Source organism: Siphateles boraxobius, unplaced genomic scaffold, assembly GCF_051911475.1.
Source record: "Siphateles boraxobius isolate OS27281-9 unplaced genomic scaffold, OSU_SipBor_1 130, whole genome shotgun sequence".
Lineage (NCBI taxonomy): Eukaryota > Metazoa > Chordata > Actinopteri > Cypriniformes > Leuciscidae > Siphateles > Siphateles boraxobius.
The window spans coordinates 4,534,448-4,553,421 of NW_027508734.1; the positions used below are offsets into that span (position 1 = coordinate 4,534,448).

An 18,974-nucleotide genomic window follows, 5' to 3' on the forward strand; every position below is an offset into this window, starting at 1 on the left:
TTATAGACTTGACTAAGAGACTAAAAGAGAAGCATTGATTAAAACTATATAGTAATTATAAGGATTTCATTATGAAGCTCATAACAAATGTTACTCAGTGGAAATCTGATCTGCCGTTTGAGTTTCATGGAGGAAGATGTGAATGTTGACATGATCTTGTCTGTAAATCCCAGCACTACTGGAGCACACGTTTATCATCATCATCGTCCTCTACTACAGCTGCAGGATCAACAATAGTGTTGAGAGTATGTTAGAAATGGAAATGAAATGGTCCAAACGAAAAGTGCCCCAAATCTTGGTCCTTTATTATGAACAGATAATACAATAGGCCTACACCAGCGCTGGTTGGAGTAAGCTCAACCCAATATCCTTTGTCTAGGGTTTATATAGTGAAAGTCTTAAACAAAAGAATACAAGTCTAACCAATAAAATCAAACATTACATCATAGATATCATATAGACGTTATATAACAGCTTCTTAATATGGGCAATATCCTGTTAGATTTCCACAGGATCCTTAGGATCCTAGGAGCTTTTCAAACACACAATGTATAGAAAGGAACGAACATTGAGAAAGGAGGGGCTGAGTAGTCCTCTCTTAATGGATACCAGATGTTTAGCTTAAACACAAAAGGAAAAATGTACAGACGTGGCAGTTTTGCTGCCTAGTATAAAAATCATACATAGACTATTGTTTTGTATGCTGAAGGAGAAAGATATTTCTAACAGAGTATTTTCAGGATTCATCAGAATCACTGCTGTCTCAGAAGAGTTTCTGCTACTGAAACACAAAGAGCTGATTGTGCAGAAAAACAATTCAAAGCTAAATGTTGAAAACATTTTGAATATAAGATCAAAACCAACAAGCTGTTAGAGTAAATACATTTAATCTTAACCCGAAAATAAAAAGGCTTATAACGTTTTCGTCAGCAAATAATCGAAGAATAAATAATGATTTTATTTTTGTATAAGACAACATTGTAAGATCAAAGCTCTTATAATAGATAATATGTGTGGCTCTTAAAAGAGCCTTTGTGTTGTGTTGAGCTGAGCTTCGCTCTACTTTGAGCTGGTGTATTTGGTCACAGCTTTTGTGCCCTCAGACACGGCGTGTTTGGCCAGCTCTCCGGGCAGCAGCAGACGCACGGCGGTCTGGATCTCTCTCGATGTGATGGTGGAGCGCTTGTTGTAGTGAGCGAGACGAGACGCTTCACCGGCGATGCGCTCGAAGATGTCGTTGACGAAAGAGTTCATGATTCCCATCGCCTTGGAGGAGATCCCGGTGTCGGGATGAACCTGCTTCAGGACTTTGTACACGTAGATCGCAAATGTGTGGATGATTGATAAGGATAAGGTCCACCCATGCAATGGATAAATTAACAGCTTATCTTAAATTTCAAAGTACAATGCTAGGAGTAAAAAAGACTGCTACCATGTCCTTTCCTAAACTGATTGTAAAAACAAAGTGAGATTTTCCACCACTCGAGTATTTAAATGGTCAGCAATAAATACCTCTTTAGACAGCCTCTGCTTGTCTTCTTCTCCCAAGGCCCTCCTAGATCTTTGTTGTTCCTGTTGCTACTTGCTCCTGAAATATCCAGATTACTACGACGGCTGAATTAATGACACGATAAAATTAACTGTGTTCGCCATAACGTTCAAATTCAACTTGCATCAACAACTCGCTAGATGTCCCAACAGTCTCTCTCGCTCTCGTTCTCTTTTATTTTTTAATCACATTTGATAAAGATATTAAAGTAGTGTTTCATTTTTTCTTGTTGTTCAAATTCAAAATTGTTTTCAAATATTATTTGTCACTTAATCTTAAAGATTTTTAATAGTGTATGTTTGTTCCCACCAATCGCTGCACAAGTTAAGGATACGTATGATGACGTAAGCACATTAGTGCGAGCCCTCCCGGAACCCATAGAGCAGGGATGGGCAACTCCGGTCCTCGAGGGCCACTGTACTGCAGAGTTAGCTCAAACCCTAATTAAACACACCTGAACAAGCTAATCAATGTTTTCAGGATTACTAAAAAATAATTTTTGTCAGGGTTGGAGCTAAACTCTGCAGGACAGTCGCCCTCGAGGACTTGAGTTGCCCATCCCTGCCATAGAGAATGCATTGCAGTGCCTGCAGTTCGAAAAAAAAAACGTCTTTGAATGTAAATCTATGCTCTATGGGAACACTCTGGGCAATTCTCAGCCAGAATGAAATCGCCCAAAAAGAGGCGGTACTCCACAGAACGTGACATGACGCTGGTTGGACTATACCAGACACAGTGACTGCTAGCGTAACCTATTTTTTTACGGTCTATGAGCGTAACTGTTGTTGAATGAGATTGTGAATGTGATTGAAAAAGTCCCACTCACGCTTTGGTGGTGCGTCGCCCAATCGCCCTAATGAAGAAACCGCCCCTGACTGAATTGTAGGCGATCCAATCAGAAGCTTTAAAATGTTAATCAGGCCCATCTATAAACCCATCCCCCACATCGACTCCATTTCTTTGTTTCATTTTCCCGCATTTTTTCGGAATGAATAAGTAAAATTTTGTGAATAATTTCAGAAATCTTTAACCAGGAACGCTGAGGATTCAATATATTTTTAATGTTTATTTTGAAGCAGAAGTAGCACAATGTATTATTACTCAATATAAACTCCATGAATTCACTATTTCATTTTTTCATTTCATTTATTTATTCTCTTTTCATGGTAATGCAACACGAAATGCCACAACAGCAATTTATCAAATCCTACAAACACAACAAAAGTACATTCCATGACAAGAAGAACAGGAGTAGGATGAAGAAAAAAATCTTATAAACTCCTACCCCATTCTTATAATAAAATAAAATTACAAATTAGATGGCCTCACCGACATGACAAAAGATAAACAATTTTTTTTGTTATTATTATTAATTCTGCTTACACAATACTAAACACACAAAAACAACAATGATGCAATGATGACAACTCTAGCAACAAAAACGAGACCATCATTGTTGTTATAATTTGATCAATTTTCACACTCATCTTTATATAAATTAAGTATCCTCTGTTCCCTTTCGAACGGTCACTTCGTATTGCGTAGCTATACGCAGCGGCGAAACTCCTTTTCCTTGATTTACTGAAGCCTTTATGTAAAGCGCATTTGCAGCAGCACAGCTAGAACACGAGCGTCTGGCTCGCTCATAGGTAACTATGATGCATAGGCAACTGCGGCAACTGCACATCCAATGGCGATCAATGAGATCACCCTGCGTCATACACGTCAGAGCCCGCCGAGGGGGCGTGACCTCAGTCTATAATAGTCCCAGAATTCGCCATTATAGCAGATTTTTACTCCTTCAGCGACAAACTTCACGTCTCTGGCCATTTATTGAGCCTTCGCCGTCGAACAAGCCTTCAGCCTGAGCGAGCTACAGTTCAGCAGACGACACATTCAACCGTGTTTCTCCTGACGCCGTCTCTCCTGTGGCTATCCAGCGATATCCTTTTCATTATTCTTTGCATATCTGTGTGTTTTATCTGTACGAGCGTTGTTTCTAATGCCTCGTGTCAACTCCTGCGCCACGTGCGGATGCAAGCTGCACGAGGCGGACGAACACACGGACTGCATTCTTTGCCTGGGACTTCACCACGCGGAGAATGCACTGTCGGCCGGCGGATGTGCGGCCTGCGAGAGCATGCCCATCTCCGTGCTGTGAACTCGGCTAGCCCTCTCCCGTGATGGCGACGCCGCCTCATCCACGCTTCCCTCTCAGGCCCCCCTTCAGCCGTAGAAGAAGAAGCGTCGTAGCCAACGGCTACCGGAAAGCACGGATGTTCGAGGGAAATCATACTACCCCCGTGGCGGGCCTTGTCTCCTTCGGCGGGCCCAGCGAGCACGACGACAGCCTGTCTATCGCCGCGTCTGAGGAAGAATGGCCGGGCTCTTTCGACCCCGTCATGGCTTCCCAGCCGACGCCCAGCGCCTCTTCTACCAGGACTAATTCCGATGCGGAAATAGTTCGGATCCTGACGCAGGCCGTAGCGGACCTCGAGCTCGAAGAGGCATTGGCCGCTCATCTCTGCCCGAACACAGCTGCTAGCTGGCGAACTAGAGCTGTCCATCCTAACAGGCCGTGCCGTAGCACTTCAGCCCTCGCTGGACGCGCGTATTCCGCCTCCGGTCAGGCTGCATCGGCCCTGCACACGATTTCCGTGCTGCAGGTTTACCAGGCCAAACTCCTCCGGTCTATGGGCGAGGCTGGCCCGGACCCTGAGGCCTTTCGGGACCTTCGAAGCGCCACAGACTTGGCCTTGAGAGCTACCAAGGCCACAGCGCAGGCTATCGGGAGTAATATGGCGAGTTTGGTCTGTATGCGATGGCGAGGGACCTACTATTATGGGCACAAACCAACCTGAGCTCTCTGAGAGCAGCGCATATCCCAGGCGTCCAGAATGTGGGCGCGTATATGCTCTCACGGGGCAACACTCCCCTCGGCGAGTGATCCCTGAACCCACAGACGGTCAGTCTGATATGGAAGGTGTTTGGAGAGGCAGAAATAGACCTTTTCGCCTCGAAAATCAACACCCACTGCAAACTGTTCTTCTCGAAGGACAGGGATGCGCTGGCCCATGTCTGGCCCAACCGTTCCCTTTATGCCTGCCCCCCCGTTTCAATGATTCCACAAGTCATCAAACGGGTCAGAGAGAGCGGGTGGCCAGTCCTTCTGGTGGCCCCTCTCTGGAAAACCAGACCGTGGTTCCCAGAACTGGTTCAGTTATCGGACACAATCCCATGGCCTGTTCCTCTGAGGAAAGACCTCCTCACACAGGCGAACGGGACATTGTGGCATCCGAGACCCGATTTATGGGCCCTCCATGTTTGGCCCCTCAACGGGTACCCAAGGTATTAAGCACCATATCTGAAGTCAGGGCCCCGTCGACTTGCCGCCTTTATCCTTCGAAATGGTCAGGTTTTTCCAGCTGGTGCTCGAAAAATCAGGCTGACCTGGAGTCATGTGAGATATCTGTGGTTCACTCATTCTTACAGGAGCTGCTGGATGCGGGTCGCTTCCCGTCCACGCTCAAAGTGTATGTGGCAGCCATAGCAGCACATCATGTTCTGGTGGCTGGACAGTCACTGGGAAGAAACGACCTGGCCTTAAACGACCTGGTGAGATTCCTTAAAGGTGCTAGGAGAATGAACCCCTTCAGACCTCCGTCTGTGCCGTTTTGGGACCTCTCCATGGTCCTGAGGGCTCTGAAAGGTCCGCCTTTTGAACCGCTCCAATCGGTTGATCTAAAATCTCTCTCGCTGAAGACCGCTCTCCTTATGGCGTTGGCATCTATCAAGCGAGTTGGAGATCTGCAGGCGCTCTCTGTGAGCCCTGCATGTTTGGAGTTGGGTCCAGATGACTCCAGAGTCATCCTCAAGCCCAGACATGGTTACGTTCCTAAAGTGCTCTCAACACCGTTCAGAGCACAGGTGGTGACGTTATCAGCCCCCCCTCCTTCTGCAGAGGATGGAGAGGTTAATCTTCTCTGCCCTGTCAGAGCGCTAAGAATCTATCTGGAGCATTCTGCGTCTTTTAGACAATCAGAACAGCTTTTTGTCTGCTTTGATGGTAGATCCAAGGGCGATCCAGTCACTAAGGAAAGAATGTCTAGATGGATAGTGGATGCTATTTCTATGGCTTATACCGCAGCGGGTCAAGTTTGCCCTATCGGCATCAAGGCCCATTCGACCAGAGGTATGGCCTCGTCATGGGCTTGGTCATCTGGCATTCACATTAGTGATATTTGTGAGGCGGCCGGCTGGTCCTCGCCATCCACATTTATGAATTTCTATAATATGGAAGTGCCTTCCCTGCAGGCAAAGGTGTTTTCGGTATGATTAAGACCCGTCGGTCTTGTCATGTATTGCTGTGCACAATCACATACACATATATATATAAAACCCGCTGCTGGCCGGTTGTATTCATGGATAAACCCGCAGTTGGCGGTTAAATTCACATATATAGAAAACCCGTTTTTGTCCGGTAATACAGGTCCTTCTCAAAAAATTTGCATATTGTGATAAAGTTCATTATTTTCCATAATGTAATGATAAAAATTAAACTTTCATATATTTTAGATTCATTGCACACCAACTGAAATATGTCAGGTCTTTTATTGTTTTAATACTGATGATTTTGGCATACAGCTCATGAAAACCCAAAATTCCTATCTCAAAAAATTAGCATATTTCATCCGACCAATAAAAGTAGTGTTTTTAATACAAAAAAAGTCAACCTTCAAATAATTATGTTCAGTTATGCACTCAATACTTGGTCGGGAATCCTTTTGCAGAAATGACTGCTTCTATGAGGCGTGTCATGGAGGCAATCAGCCTGTGGCACTGCTGAGGTGTTATGGAGGCCCAGGATGCTTCGATAGCGGCCTTAAGCTCATCCAGAGTGTTGGGTCTTGCGTCTCTCAACTTTCTCTTCACAATATCCCACAGATTCTCTATGGGGTTCAGGTCAGGAGAGTTGGCAGGCCAATTGAGCACAGTAATACCATGGTCAGTAAACCATTTACCAGTGGTTTTGGCACTGTGAGCAGGTGCCAGGTCGTGCTGAAAGATGAAATCTTCATCTCCATAAAGCTTTTCAGCAGATGGAAGCATGAAGTGCTCCAAAATCTCCTGATACCTACCTGCATTGACCCTGCCCTTGATAAAACACAGTGGACCAATACCAGCAGCTGGCATGGCACCCCAGACCATCACTGACTGTGGGTACTTGACACTGGACTTCAGGCATTTTGGCATTTCCTTCTCCCCAGTCTTACTCCAGACTCTGGCACCTTGATTTCCGAATGACATGCAAAATTTGCTTCCATCTGAAAAAAGTACTTTGGACCACTGAGCAACAGTCCAGAGCTGCTTCTCTGTAGCCCAGGTCAGGCGCTTCTGCCGCTGTTTCTGGTTCAAAAGTGGCTTGACCTGGGGAATGCGGCACCTGTAGCCCATTTCCTGCACACGCCTGTGCACGGTGGCTCTGGATGTTTCTACTCCAGACTCAGTCCACTGCTTCCGCAGGTCCCCCAAGGTCTGGAATCGGTCCTTCTCAATCTTCCTCAGGGTCCGGTCACCTCTTCTCGTTGTGCAGCGTTTTTTGCCACACTTTTTCCTTCCCACAGACTTCCCACTGAGGTGCCTTGATACAGCACTCTGGGAACAGCCTATTTGTTCATAAATGTATTTCTGTGTCTTACCCTCTTGCTTGAGGGTGTCAATGATGGCCTTCTGGACAGCAGTCAGGTCGGCAGTCTTACCCATGATTGCGGTTTTGAGTAATGAAACCGGCTGGGAGTTTTTAAAAGCCTCAGGAATCTTTTGCAGGTGTTTAGAGTTAATTAGTTGATTCAGATGATTAGGTTAATAGCTCGTTTAGAGACCCTTTTCATGATATGCTAATTTTTTGAGATTTGAGGTTTTCATGAGCTGTATGCCAAAATCATCAGTATTAAAACAATAAAAGACCTGAAATATTTCAGTTGGTGTGCAATGAATCTAAAATATATGGAAGTTTAATTTTTATCATTACATTATGGAAAATAATGATCTTTATCACAATTTGCTAATTTTTTGAGAAGGACCTGTATGATACATATAAAACCCGCTTTTGCAGGTTATATTCCATACATATATAGACCAGCTTTGGCCGGTTATAGTTCATATATAAACCCATGTAATATTTTAGACCTGATGGTATCTGGTCTATTTATACATAATTATGCGGTTATGGCTTGTTCTGTAGGCTCAGGGGTCCTGAGTTGCAGTGCAGCCAGTTACCCAGTGCGGCGTTTTGCTGGCGTCGCCACTGCGTATTAGCCTGACTACGTCAGACTTCCTACTTCCGCTAATTTCATTTCGCTCTTGTAGTCAGTCTGAGATAGCAGCCTATCTTTCTGTTTTCCACCGGCCTGAAAACAGCCTGGCCAATCAACGAACAGAGGGCGGGCTGAAAGCCGTGACGTAGTCGGTAAGCGCCGTGTTTAAGATTAGGTCAGGGAAATCGAAAACGACCGCTGATATGGAGACGCGGATGCAATTCGCTCTGTTGTGGAGAATATTCCCCCCATTAGCAAACTGAAGCCCGAACACGAAGAGTGTGTATTAAACATTTTGAATGGAGGTGATGTTGTGGCCCTACTCCCTTTGGGAAAAGTTTAATTTATCAACTATTACCGATCGTCAGCGAGAAACTGGGGAGCCTTTTGACAGGTCAGTGTCTCTTTTCTTTTCCAGGTCTTAAATACCGTAAAACTTCAAATAATAGCCCGGGCTTTTATTTGCCCAAATCGTCGAACTGCACCAGCTTGTACTTGAGATAGGCGTCTAACTTATATGAGACAGGCCTTTATAGTTGAGATGTTGTTCATTGAGATGTTGTTCCTAGAGTCTATAATCTCTAAAAATCTCCAAATGCTCCACGTGAAACCGCGGTCTTCCTACCTCTTACTATCTTGTCGATTGATTTTTATGAATATGCGCGAGGGAGAGAGAGCAAGACAGCGCTTTTGTTGTTTGTAGACGTGGGAGTGCGCGCGCGCGGCCGGGGCTCTCTCTCTCTCTCTCTCTCTGCTCGTTTGTGCCCTGTCAAGCGCAGCAGTCATTCTATTACATCACTCACAGATCAAAAAAGTCGTTTACAGCCATGTTCACTCGGGTATTTCGCTCGCATCATCAAGTGTTTACAGTGGAAGTTCGATCATAGATTTGAGTTCGATGCATGATGTCTGTGGTTCGATGCGGCTGTGTCGGCGCATAACATACGTCATAAACAAACTTATCTGATTGGCTTACGGGTAACCAATGATTTTAAACTTCAGTACGCGCCCCCTAGCGAGAGAGAAAACACTTCTCTATTATGCTATCCCAGACTCTGTGTACGAAGCAAAGTGAAGTAGCAGAGTCTGGTATTACCAGGCTAACTGCGTATAGCTACTGAAGGAATACAACTTTGTCAAATGTTTAATTTAGTTTCATATATAAACTGAGAAAGTTCTGTAACTTGAATTTAGCATTCAGCTGTGGAGCACGAAACTCCTGTCTTATTCTGTGTCTCTATATACAGCTGTCAGACGGGTTTTCTTTCTATTGTAAGTTAAATGAAACATGTTAATGAAACTCTTGGAGACTCTCGCTAAGCTTTTGTCTTAGCAAGAGAGAGTCCTGTCACTCCTGTTCTGGAGTCTCAAGGTTTGAATAAGTTTTTCCCTCTCTCTTTTAATACAGGTTACTAAACTGGTATACGAGTTTCCACCATCACAATGTAATCCCTCCTTCTTATAATGTATATATATTACAATGTTTGACTCAAGAAGTTAGACGATGTTGGAATGACTGCAGCTACCGACAAGCAATAAAAGAACTTCTGCTTGGAAAACTTCCTCCGTCTCCTGGTCTGGGCTTCTAACTTTTCTACAAGGAAAAAGTTCACTACACTACGCAATACGAAGATACCGTTCGAAAGGGAACTACTCGGTTACTCACGTAACCTCAGTTCCCTGAGTTAGGGAACGAGTATTGCGTAGCCAGCCACACTATAGTAACATGACAAGTTGTCGCTTCAGTCGTTAAACCTGCTATAATGGTGAATTCGGGGACTATTATAGACTGAGGTCACGCCCCCTCGGCGGGCTCTGACGTGTATGACGCAGGGTGATCTCATTGGTCGCACGTCAAAGGCGCCCGCGCCATTGGATGTGCAGTTGCCGCAGCGCAGCCTATGAGCGAGCCAGACGCTCGTGTTCTAGCTGTGCAGCTGCAAATGCGCTTTACATAAAGGTTTCAGTAAATCGAGGAAAAGGAGTTTCCCCACTGCGTATAGCTAAGCAATACTCGTTCCCTAACTCAGGGAACTGAGATTACGTGAGTAACCGAGTAGTTTATACTTGTATTTAAATTGTAGAATATTTGAACAACATTTTAGATCATTTTCTAGAAAATTCCATCTTTTCACACCAGAAACTGAAACACACATTTGTTTGAGGGTATTTCCAGCAAAAGGTTGTTTAAAGTCATTATATATTTTGCTTGTCTCACTATTTACAGTAAAAAGGGTTTGCAGTCCATGCGGTAACAGGCAGTGTTTTGCTTTATAAACAACTAATAAAGTTTGTAAAGCAACCAAATCCTTCAATTTGAGTCCTGACTCCAGAAACAGCCCTGTAGTATGTTCTCTTGGAGCAAATCCATTAATTATTCTTGTGGCCCTTTTTTGCTAAATAAATAAGGGCATTAAATTAGTAAAATAAGAATTACCCCATATCTCCAAACAATACATCAAATATGGCAAAATAAAGGAACAATATAGGATTCTCATTGCCTTATAATTTAACATAAACTTTACTCAAAACGGCAATGTTTTTACAAAGAATATACTATAATTGCACAATACTGCTTTAAAAGATTCCCTTGAGACCCATAAACGTTTCGTTGTTGAATTTTTCCATGCCATTGCATTGTTTACTGCATAAGATAACATGATGAACAGATTGAAAATTAATATTTTATTCATATGCTATAAGTCCAGTTGTTTAAAAAATAAAATGACAAGAAATTTCACGTAAAGGCAAAAACTATGGGTAGTTTCAGGTTTTTGTAACCAAACTTTGTTTAAAGATAATTGTCAGCTATGTTACTTATGCGTGTAAACATGGCCATAAATCCCATTCCCATTCAACACAATGTATCTCATAGGAATATTGATATATAATATCCTTCCCTATGCAGCTTGTCTCCCAAAACCCCATATATTTTTCCTGAGATAATGATGTATGTCAAACAACTTGAAAACTGTCTGATCTAAATGATAATTATAAAATATTATCATTTTCCAAAAGAGTGCTAAATTTATGTCAGTCATTTTTAAAGACGAGCAGAAGTTGTTCTCATGGTGAAACTTCCAAACATATCTGTGGAAAGCCCGAAATTCACTAAAATATAAGGCCCACTACAGTAAAGAATAAACTGTACTTTGAAAGACATGCACATATAAACGTATGACAAATAGTTAGTGAACTAAAAAATATATATTGCACAATGACCACGACTGGTGTACGTAAGTTCTAACCGCAAAGCACAATCGTGAGAATAACAGTAAAATATATTAAGTATTTGCTTAAGAAACCATTTAAGGATAGCATAGTATGTAATTTAATATTACAAAAATAAAATTCATCACCCAGAACTTGTTCTTTATGTAAATGTGGGTGGCTCTTAAAAGAGCCGTTGGGTTTTTCTTCGTGAATCTATTAACCGCCGAACCCGTACAGGGTGCGACCCTGTCGCTTCAGCGCGTACACAACATCCATGGCGGTGACGGTCTTTCTCTTGGCGTGTTCAGTGTAAGTCACAGCATCACGAATGACGTTCTCCAGAAACACCTTCAACACACCGCGCGTCTCTTCATAGATCAGCCCAGAAATACGCTTGACGCCGCCACGTCGAGCAAGACGACGAATAGCGGGTTTAGTGATTCCCTGGATATTATCACGAAGAACCTTTCGGTGACGCTTAGCGCCTCCTTTCCCGAGTCCTTTACCGCCTTTTCCTCTTCCAGACATGATGAGTGTATATTCTCTTCTTCAACTGCAGAATATTGAAAACTCTCTGGGGAAGAGGTGTTTATAGTCAGCTAGCGGACCTAGTTGAAACCATATTCATGGGCGGATCTAGTAAACGTCACAAGTCACCAAATAGAGATCGGTCTTTTTATGCTCGATAGTGGAAATTAATAGGATTTAAGGAATATTGATACCTGCATAATATATCAAATAAAAATAACTATATATATATATATAAACTATAATAATAATAACTCCATAAACAAAATAATATAATCTGTCGTAGCATAACACTAAAAAACACGTTAACAATCGTTAATTTCCTTTTAGATTTAATAATATATATTTATATATAAAGCATTATTCGGGGTTTGACAGTTGGCCAATGGCTGCGCGCCTTTTGATTTTCAGCTCAGTCTCCTATTATTTGGATACACGAAGGCAGAAAACAGATCAAACCAGTCTTATATTTGTGCACCAGAACCGGTAATTGTTCCTTAATGTAGTTCGATGTAGTATTTTTAACATCGAACTTATTTTTAACAATGCCAAAGCGGTTTATTTATAGTACAATTGGGGGAACCGTGCAGTGGCATTTATACGTAATTTTAATGCAGCGTGTTACTTCGATTTTAAAGGCTCAGAAACTATATGTATTATTTTATAATATTAACACCGTAGAGTAGAAAGAAAACTAATGTTATATTTATGCTAGGCAGAGCTTTAATAGTAATAGGATTTATGAAAGCGCTCTCTCGGGGAGAAATTGTGTGGCTCTTAAAAGAGCCTTTGGTTTGAAGAGAAGCTTCCGTCAGTTTACTTGCCCTTCGCGGGCTTCTCGGTCTTCTTGGGCAGCAGCACGGCCTGAATGTTGGGCAACACACCACCCTGAGCGATGGTCACGCCACCCAGAAGCTTGTTCAACTCCTCGTCGTTGCGCACCGCCAGCTGCAGGTGTCGAGGAATGATACGGGTCTTTTTGTTGTCCCGAGCGGCGTTTCCAGCCAACTCCAGGATCTCAGCGGTCAGATACTCGAGCACAGCGGCCAAATACACCGGAGCTCCGGCACCGACGCGCTGGGCATAGTTGCCTTTGCGGAGAAGCCTGTGAACACGGCCGACGGGGAACTGCAGTCCCGCCCTGGAAGAGCGACTCTTGGCCTTAGCGCGAGCCTTTCCCCCGGTTTTACCTCTTCCACTCATTACGACTTAAGTTTGTTTTCGACTAGCGAGAGGAATGAATACAATGCGTTTGCCCGTTGTTAGGAGACTTATAAGAGAAAGCAAGACAGTCTCCTATTGGCTGAAATCTGAAAACATTTCCATCCAATCATATTTTTTTCTGCTGTAAAGTTGGGCGTTTTAACATGGGGGAGATAGTGATTTGACTCACTTTTGCTGCCAGCCTCAAGCGGCCAGTCGATGAATTGCAGCTTAATTCACTTCAGTGTTGGTTTCAAGAGAGAGACAGGGAGGTTGCCACTTGTTATTACCTGTAAAATACTGTTTTTTTTTTTAAATAGGACTATGTTTGGGCATTGTTTTAGGTTCTCATTTAGTTTATTCCACAATGGTACCCTCCCTCTCAGAGAACATCTTTTGTACCTTCCCAGGCAATAGGCTATTTCTTGCTTTGAACATGAGTACTGCAATTTTTTATTCGATTAGATCGTGGTATTTTAGAAATTTAGACTGCAAAAATAATGAATTTGTGTGATCCCGAAATCCGACGTTGTGAAAGATTCCCATGGCTCTTTTTTGCATTATAACTAGTGGCTGTAGTGAATGTTGATAAGTGCTTCCCCAAACATCTACACAGTAATTCAAATAAGGTAACAATAGTGAACAGTACAGGATGAGAAGTGATTTAAAGGGTACATAACATACACAGTTTCACCTAATTTCATGTTAATCTTGAGTATAGAGTAGTAGTGCATCCTTCATATCACCAAAAAGTCTTTAGTTTGATCATATTTATGAAAGAAAAATACAGCTTTCCGATTCTCTCCGGAAAAAGCCGAGCTCCTGGAGGCGTGCCGTGGGCGGAGCTATAGTGTCAAGCTTATGTGCTTATTTCCAGCAAAAGACAGAAATCTGATCCAATAGAGATTGCTAATGTGACATTATGATGTATGTGAACGCATAGCATTTTGGGAATCCGCGGCACAAACAAAAGCCGCCAGACTTGATTGCATGGAGGGAAGAACGCAGTGTTCAAGATGCCGTCTACTGTGTTATAAACTGCAATAGTCCTTCGTACACAGTTTTGAAAATGAAGGTTAAGGGTTGTTTTAAGGACATGTTTGTGTATGCTCGTAGACAGCCACTCTGAAGCCGTCAGAGGCGATTCTAAAAGATACAAAAAGTCGAGACAGGACCCATCGTCAAAATTCGACCCATCACTCTAACTTAGTTCATCCAAAACAAACTAGAAAATAGACTCTAGGGCTGCAACTAACGATTATTTTGATAATCGATTAATCGGACGATTATTTTTTCGATTAATCGATTAATCGGATAGAAATTAAATTAGATTTTTTTTTTATTATAACTAAATAAAACGTCTCAGGTTACGACTGTAACCTATGTTCCCTGAGAACAGGGAACGAGACAATACGTCAACGACGCTATGGGGAACGCCTCAGGCGTGACAGGTGTCTGAAATCACTATCAAATCACGTCAATCATATTGACCGGCGACAGCCCGTGAATCATTAGCGTGAATGATTAACGTGCGACCTGGAAGTATAAAAGGGCGCCTTGCAAACATGACAAATCACCTTATCGTCTGAAGGGACTGTACGGTAGGCAAGCACCGCGGCATGGCAGGGAGACGTATTGTCTCGTTCCCTGTTCTCAGGGAACATAGGTTACAGTCGTAACCTGAGACGTTCCCTTTCGAAGGGAACTCAACAATACGTCAACGACGCTATGGGGAACGATATACCAACGCCGCCATGCTAAGGGGAGTGCATGCCAAGTGGCAGTGACAACTGTCAGAACCAGCAACTTCAAATGAAACGCTAGAACCACTCACCCTCAGGTCACACTGGGCTGTCAGTGACAGCATTCCCTACGGTCATAGCCCAAGCTACAGCCTCACAGAAAAACCTTCATAAACATGGTTAAATGAAAGGTCTACCTGGGCCGGCTCCGGGCCTGGAACCTCAGCTTCCAATTAGAAGGGGTCCCTTCTAGGGAATGTGGCTAGGGAACCCAAGGGAACCCCAGCCAGTCACTATTCAGGGGAACGTACTCACCCCGAAATGCCACCAGGACGGCCTGACCTGGCGCCAGTACATAGACACTTCGTCAGGCCAAATCCTGTCTGTCTGAAGACAGAGCCTCTGGACAAATGCCTTAAGTAAGGCATCCAACCCGAGGGACTGCGAAGCTGGCAGTGAACCACTCGGCCCGGATCTCAGAGACGGGATATCCCGGAGAGTATGACTCAGCATAGTGCTTTCCGACCCTTGCTAGCGAGGGGAGTTTCTCTACTCGATCCACGGATCAACCCAGTGTCTGTGTTTCAAAACACTGAGGAGGCCTGTGAAGGCCTAAGGGCTGATCTAACTGGGGGGCCTCACGAGAGGCCTACGACCGTCTGACCAGACTCAGGAAGCCGCATGCTCATAGAGACCCTCGTGAGGGGAGCACAAGGTCTGCCTGGTAGGCAAACCAGGCTGTAGGCAGAAAAGGTTCCGGGAGGGAACCTTTAGCAGAGAATGAACACTTTAGCGAGCCAGGGCGCAAGCTCGCCTTCAGCAGCTGCCTATTAAGGCTAGCTGAAACTGATAGCAAGAGACCACTAGCTTCATAAACCCAGCACCACTAGGGAGCGTTACAGGGAGGCCCGGAGAGGCCTACTACCTGATCCTTTAGGGAGGCACGTGAGGCCTACTACCTGATAACCACAGTACGTGGGAACTCACCTTCAGGGAGGCCCGGTGAGGCCTGCTACCCTACGACCACAGTATGTGGGGAGCTCACCTTCAGGGAGGCCTGGAGAGGCCTACTACCTGGTAACCACAAACTGTGGGAACTCACCTTCAGGGAGGCCTGGTGAGGCCTACTACCTGACTGTTCTCAATCAAGGAGGCCTGGAGGAGCCTACTACCTGATAACCCCAGTATGTGAGATGCTCACCTTCAGAGAGGCCAAGAGAGGCCTACTACCTGATAACCACAGTACGTGGGAACTCCTCCTTCAGGGAGGCCCGGTGAGGCCTGCTACCTTACAACCACAGTATGTGGGGAGCTCACCTTCAGGGAGGCCTGGTGAGGCCTACTACCTGGTCACCACTATCTGTGGGAACTCACCTTCAGGGAGGCCTGGTGAGGCCTACTACCTGACCGTTCTCATTCAAGGAGGCCTGGAGGAGCCTACTACCTGATAATCACAGCATGTGGGGAACTCACCTTCAGGGAGGCCTGGTGAGGCCTACTACCTGACAGCCAAAATATTTGGGAGCCCACATCCAGGGAGGCCCAGAGCGGCCTGCTACCTGACAGCCACAATATTTGGGAGCTCACATTCAGGGAGGCCCAGAGAGGCCTACTACCTGATAGCCAACGTAAGTGGGAATTCGCCTTCAGGGCGGCCGGGTGAGGCCTACTACCCGATAACCATCTTAAGTGGGAATTCACCTTCAGGGAGGCCTGAGTGGCCTACTACCTGATAACCACTGGTAGCTTTGAGCCCTGAGTCCGGGTGAAAGTATAAGGTGGCCTGCTAAGGCCAGCCAGCTGGGGACTCGCCTATCAGGGAGACCTGGTCGGGCCTACTAGCTAATAGCAAGTCATATTCTGCCATAAAGTACACTGTTGGAAACCATACTACACAGCATAATTCACTAATGGGCTTCCAGTAGCGCTATAAGGTATGTCCCACAATGTTGGGACTCACCTCCGAGGAGGCCTGTTTAAGGCCTACTACCCATCAGTGAGTCAACTGCCCGAACCACCAAGGCCAACCACGTAAAGTGAGCTGGCCTACAGTGCCCTCTGGGGGGCTGTCCAATCAAGGAGGCCTGCTGAGGCCTACCACCTAATGGCGCAGCCTTCGTTGGCAGAAAAACTGTTTACACAGCGCCTACAGCATCCTGGTGCCTAATCACATTGCCCATGGCAGTGTACTCCGCAAGAAAGCTAGCACCCTTAAAACAAGGGGAGTACAACATACGCCACTCTGCCTCAACGGAGGCCCCAGTTAGCCAGGGGCCTACCATCTATGCATGGGCGTCAGCTCAGGGCAATGCTCTGGCTTCAGGGGAGCGTACTTCGACCAAAGAAGAAGTGAAGCTTACTTCATACTCGACCCGAGCCATAGTGGTGCGAGGTGGGATAAACAGAACTGGGAGTGAAGTGCTCAGACCTACCCTGTATCACAGGGGAATACTCACACCTCACCCTGAGGTTACCAGGGTGCGGGCCTGCCAGCGGCTCTAGGGGTGACAGAAATGTATCTGTGCCCAACCTAGGGGAGTGGGGCTTGAATGAAAGCCAACCACCTACAACCTAGCGCTCGAGCAGTAGCTCAGCGAGGTGAGTGAAGCCTAAACTGGCGGCCTAAATCCGTAGGCCAGTTCTGCATGGCAGGGTCGGGCAGGAAACCCAGTCTTCTTCGTGAAGCGAAAGACGGCCTAACCCTGCTCAATAAAGACATATATACCACGGAGGCCTGTTTGAGGCCTACCATGTCCTTACAAACCATCCTCAGCACCACGCTGCATTACTCTAGTCACCCCAGAATGCAGAGAAGGGGGCGGGCCTTGGCCTAACGACTCCCACGGGAGGAGGCTGTTTATACAGGGATGCTAGAAACCAACATTCACACAGTGAAGGGTCAGAGGAAGAAATGCTAAAATTTTTAGGAGAGCGCCTCTATTATCCCTGGCACAGCCTAGGCCAGCTACAGAGGCGGCCCTGGTAAGGGCCAGCCTCCAAGCATAGATCTATCTGAGGGCTCGGAGGAGCCACAGCCTTACTAAAGAATATAGTCTGTATTATTCCATACAAAGGGCTGCAGAATCGCTCAGCCTAATGAAAACCCAAACAGAGCTCAAGGGGCGACATACTCAGGAAGAAGTCAAACGGACCTGTGGGCCGGACATAAGATCTATCTGAAGCTCTAGCGTCAGTCAACACTCTAAGTAAAACAATTTAAAGAGAGAGACCAACCACTCTACCCTGAGGTGGCTAGCAGCCCGAAGGCTAACACAGTTACAGTTCTGGCCACCTAACGGGGAACTTCAGGGCCCTGATAATCCAATAAAGTTCTCTAACCTTATTACCTTGACATGACCCCATGACTCTATACAGGGAACGAGGTCTGTAGAGAGATACATTTCGGAATTTTTATTCACAAAAATTTACTCTTGAAAAGACCAGACAGCTCACCTGCGGCGTGCGGAGTGAAGACTCGCCAGATAGTTCTTTATGAACCTGGGGTCCCCCACTTTACATGCCTGAAAGAGGCGTTTCTACTAACCAAGCCTAGGCGGGCCATTGGAACATCGTTCTTATCATAGGCCCAGCGCCAGGCCTGATGTAATGAACGTCTGGGGAGTCAGAAGAGAGGAGAGGGCTGGATTCTCTTTTTAATGAAGCCCTCCGGGGAGATTATCCATCAGCGACGCTGTATGCGCTTGTGCTGGATAACCTCCCTCAGATCCCTCTTCTAGCGGGAGTCACGCCTTTCCTGCGCCCTGTTCCTCCACAGAGGGGGCGCACGAGAGGCGACACTGGCTCTCTGGCCCTGTCTACGGTCCTCAGATCGTGAAGGGCCAGGCCCTCCCGCCTGCCTGGGTGTGGAACCGGATCTCAGCGGTATGTAGGTTTTTTCCTAAAAGCAGCTGAGCGTGCCTTCGCCTCCCTGAACTTCCCAAGCCCCGCCTCCACGGCGGGGCCAAAGAGTTCAGAGGGCGAAACCGACGAATCGAGGAGAAAGGCCTTCTCTTTCTCCTCAACGTCGGCCAGGTTTAACCAAAGCTGTCTCTCCGTGGCCACCATCGCCGCCATCGACCGACTGATCGTGGCAGCAGTTTGTTTGGTGGCCCGGAGCGCAAGAGCCGTGGTTCGGCGCGGCTCAGTAACTGCCTTAGGGGACAACCCTGCCCCCTGGTCGAGATCCTGCAGCAGGTCGGCCCGGTATGCCTGCAGCACCGCCATGGTGTGCAGGGAAGCACCAGCCTGAACTGCTGCCGTGTATGCTCTGCCATTCAAACGCGCTGTTGTCTTTAGCGGTTTGGATGGCAGAGTTGGAGCTCTCAGTGTCGACGCCTGCCCAGGCACGAGATAGTTTGCAAACGACTCGTCAAATGGGCGGCATCGACACATACCCATGCTCTGCGATCCCATCAACATCAG

At 45.8% G+C, this 18,974-nt stretch overlaps 3 protein-coding genes across 3 annotated transcripts in view; 1 reads left to right on the top strand and 2 right to left on the bottom strand.

Moving 5' to 3' along the window:
* Window positions 1-18,974, top strand: part of LOC143736438 (basement membrane-specific heparan sulfate proteoglycan core protein-like) — a 386,240-nt gene that overhangs the window by 160,690 nt on the left and 206,576 nt on the right. The window lies entirely within an intron of this gene.
* Window positions 11,187-11,624, bottom strand: LOC143736492 (histone H4). Its single transcript, XM_077227198.1, has one exon. The coding sequence runs from the start codon at window positions 11,605-11,607 to the stop codon at window positions 11,296-11,298; it is 312 nt and encodes a 103-aa protein (XP_077083313.1). The 5' UTR covers window positions 11,608-11,624; the 3' UTR covers window positions 11,187-11,295.
* Window positions 12,374-12,844, bottom strand: LOC143736480 (histone H2A-like). The gene has a single exon (XM_077227185.1). The coding sequence runs from the start codon at window positions 12,808-12,810 to the stop codon at window positions 12,424-12,426; it is 387 nt and encodes a 128-aa protein (XP_077083300.1). The 5' UTR covers window positions 12,811-12,844; the 3' UTR covers window positions 12,374-12,423.

Bases quoted from the DNA above. Each gene is read 5' to 3' on its own strand.
- LOC143736492 (XM_077227198.1), bottom strand. From the start codon at position 11,607: ATGTCTGGAAGAGGAAAAGGCGGTAAAGGACTCGGGAAAGGAGGCGCT.
- LOC143736480 (XM_077227185.1), bottom strand. From the start codon at position 12,810: ATGAGTGGAAGAGGTAAAACCGGGGGAAAGGCTCGCGCTAAGGCCAAG.